The sequence below is a fragment of the Eurypyga helias genome, unplaced genomic scaffold (assembly GCF_000690775.1).
Source record: "Eurypyga helias isolate BGI_N326 unplaced genomic scaffold, ASM69077v1 scaffold32456, whole genome shotgun sequence".
Classification (NCBI taxonomy): Eukaryota; Metazoa; Chordata; class Aves; order Eurypygiformes; family Eurypygidae; genus Eurypyga; species Eurypyga helias.
In genome coordinates this window covers 8130-10398 of record NW_010255248.1, presented here as the reverse complement: position 1 = coordinate 10398, position 2269 = coordinate 8130, and the positions used below count along the sequence as shown (strand labels likewise).

Here is a 2269-nt window from a genome sequence, read left to right as displayed (position 1 = left end):
TCCAACAGCTCCGTGTCCTTCTGACACTGGTGCCCCCAGAGCTGGACACAGAACTGCAGGGGGGGTCTCCCCAAAGCAGAGCAGAGGGGGAGAATCCCCTCCCTCGCCCTGCTGGCCACACTTCTCTGGATACAGCCCAGGATACGGTTGGCTTTCTGGGCTGCCAGCGCACACGGCCGGCTCATGTGCAGCTTTTCATCCCCCAGTACCCCCAAGTCCTTCTCCAAATCCATTCTCTGCCCAGCTGGTAAATGTCCTTTCTGCCCGACCCCAAAGACAGGCAGCAGCCTCAAACCCTGGCAGCGCTTCTCGCCGTGCTGCAAAAGACCCGAAGGTGACTCCCGTGTCTCTCCCGTCAGCCGTGCAATTCAGGGTGCTCGTGAAGCACCGACACCGATGCCATCACCTGCGAGACGCTGAGTGGTTTTGCTGTTTGAGCCGCCCACTCCAGGTCTGCGGGATCACACTGCGTCCGTGACAAAGCAGCCTGCACCCCTCCGCACCCCGCCAGCTCCCCAGTAAAGCGACGGCAAGAAGGAGTGGGAATGCACAAAGCCAGGGTGCAGGAGTCCTCCCCATGCTGCCCAGCTGCTCCAACCACCAAGTTCTGGTGGAGAAATCCTTCCCAGCGCCAAAGGTTATCCATGTCCCACCTCCCCCCATAGCCTGGCGTCCCCGCTCCCCTCCGCAGGGTCACCTGTCACCATGACGGGGCGGATGTTGGCGTTCCTCAGGAGGTGAATCACGGGTGCAGACTCTGGCTTGAGGACATTTTTCATGACGAGGAACCCCAGGAAGGTCAGGTCACTCTCCGCAGAGTCCCTGGCGGGATACAACAAGCCGTTCAACACAAGGCAGAGCGGATCAATCCATACAAACAGCTAAAAGTCCATCTGGGGGCCAGGAAGCAATTGCTTTAGCATGGGGTAGGGTTTAATCCTTTGCAGGCTGCAAGGCAACAAAGCATTCTGTGAAATTCTTGGAGCAAACAAGATGTAAATGGAGATAAAAAGGTTGCTGGCACCAACCTCTGGAGCTGCAGGGCCTCCTCGAAGGTCATCACTGTGCTCAGGGGTCTGCAAGCCAGACCCAAGACCCGGAAACCATCCGTAGTGTAGTGTCGCAGCATCTGGGAGAAATCCGCGGGCACTGCCAGCCGTGAGGAGATAAGCAAGGTCAGGACAGATCCTGAACGAACCCGGCTACGCGGAGCTGCCAAGGGGAGCTGGGGCTCCAGCTCTCAAAGGACTGAAGGGCTTTGGATGCTCATCCCGACTCCAACCCCCCTTTCCTGTCTTCCAGCTCCTATTTTCTTCCCTCCTGTGAGGCTGCAGTTCCTGCGCCTCTGGAAGCCGGTCCACGGCACCACCGAGGATGACTTCCCACGGGGATGAGCCGCAGGGATGTCAGAGAAGCAGCTGGGGGGCGACAGCAAACCCCTGCTCCCCCCCGGCACGTACCTGTTTCCCTCCTGCAAAGGCTGGCCACCATCTCCGGCGCACCCTTGGCGTAGACGTGGGCTGAGGCTTCGCCAGGCAGCTTCACCAGGACACTCATCCTCTGCAAGGAGGAGGAGAAGGGGAAACGCCGGAGGATCCCCACAGGTGACTGGTGCTTCTGCGGAGGGAGCAGGTATCAGGGCCAGGCAGGAGCTTCTTCGGGAGGTACAACCTCTCCAGGGGCCGGGAAGGACAACAACCCGGTGACTTGGGGATCCCGAGGCACTCTGCCCCACAGGACCTACCCTGTCTCGCGGCTGCTCTTCCTCGGGTGGAGGTTTCATCACAGCCAAGACCTTCGTTCCAAACAGCTGGAGGGCGGGCAGCTCACCTTCCTCCTCCTCCATCATCTCCAGGCGCTGAAACCAGGGCAAGACGCTGCTTTGCCAGCCTCACGCCCCCTCCACCCCACGGCTGGTCTTAAACACCGGCAGAGCAAGATGTGCGCTGCCTCCCTCTATAGATCCACAGCTTTTTATCGCCCAGTTGGAGCGAGTCCAGAGGGGGCCACGGAGATGCTCCAAGGGCTGGAGCCCCTCTGCTGTGGGGACAGGCTGGGAGAGTTGGGGGGTTCAGCCTGGAGAAGAGAAGGCTCCGGGGAGACCTTATTGCACCTTCCAGTGCCTGAAGGGGCTACAAGGAAGCTGGGGGGGACTTTTTACAAGGGTCTGTAGTGACACGACAAGGGATAATGGGTTTAAATTGAAAGTGGGGAGGTTTAGATTGGATATCAGGAAGAAATTCTTCCCGGAGAGGGTGGGGAGGCAGTG

General features: G+C 59.5%; 1 protein-coding gene across 1 annotated transcript in view; it reads right to left on the bottom strand.

Moving 5' to 3' along the window:
* ATP13A2 (ATPase type 13A2) overlaps positions 1-2269 on the bottom strand; it is a gene marked incomplete at its 5' end in the record, with an annotated part of 13703 nt that overhangs the window by 3459 nt on the left and 7975 nt on the right. The window contains 4 exon segments of the mRNA XM_010153275.1: positions 698-822; positions 1029-1149; positions 1461-1617; positions 1745-1858. Coding sequence (XP_010151577.1) covers positions 698-822; positions 1029-1149; positions 1461-1617; positions 1745-1858 — 517 coding nt within the window.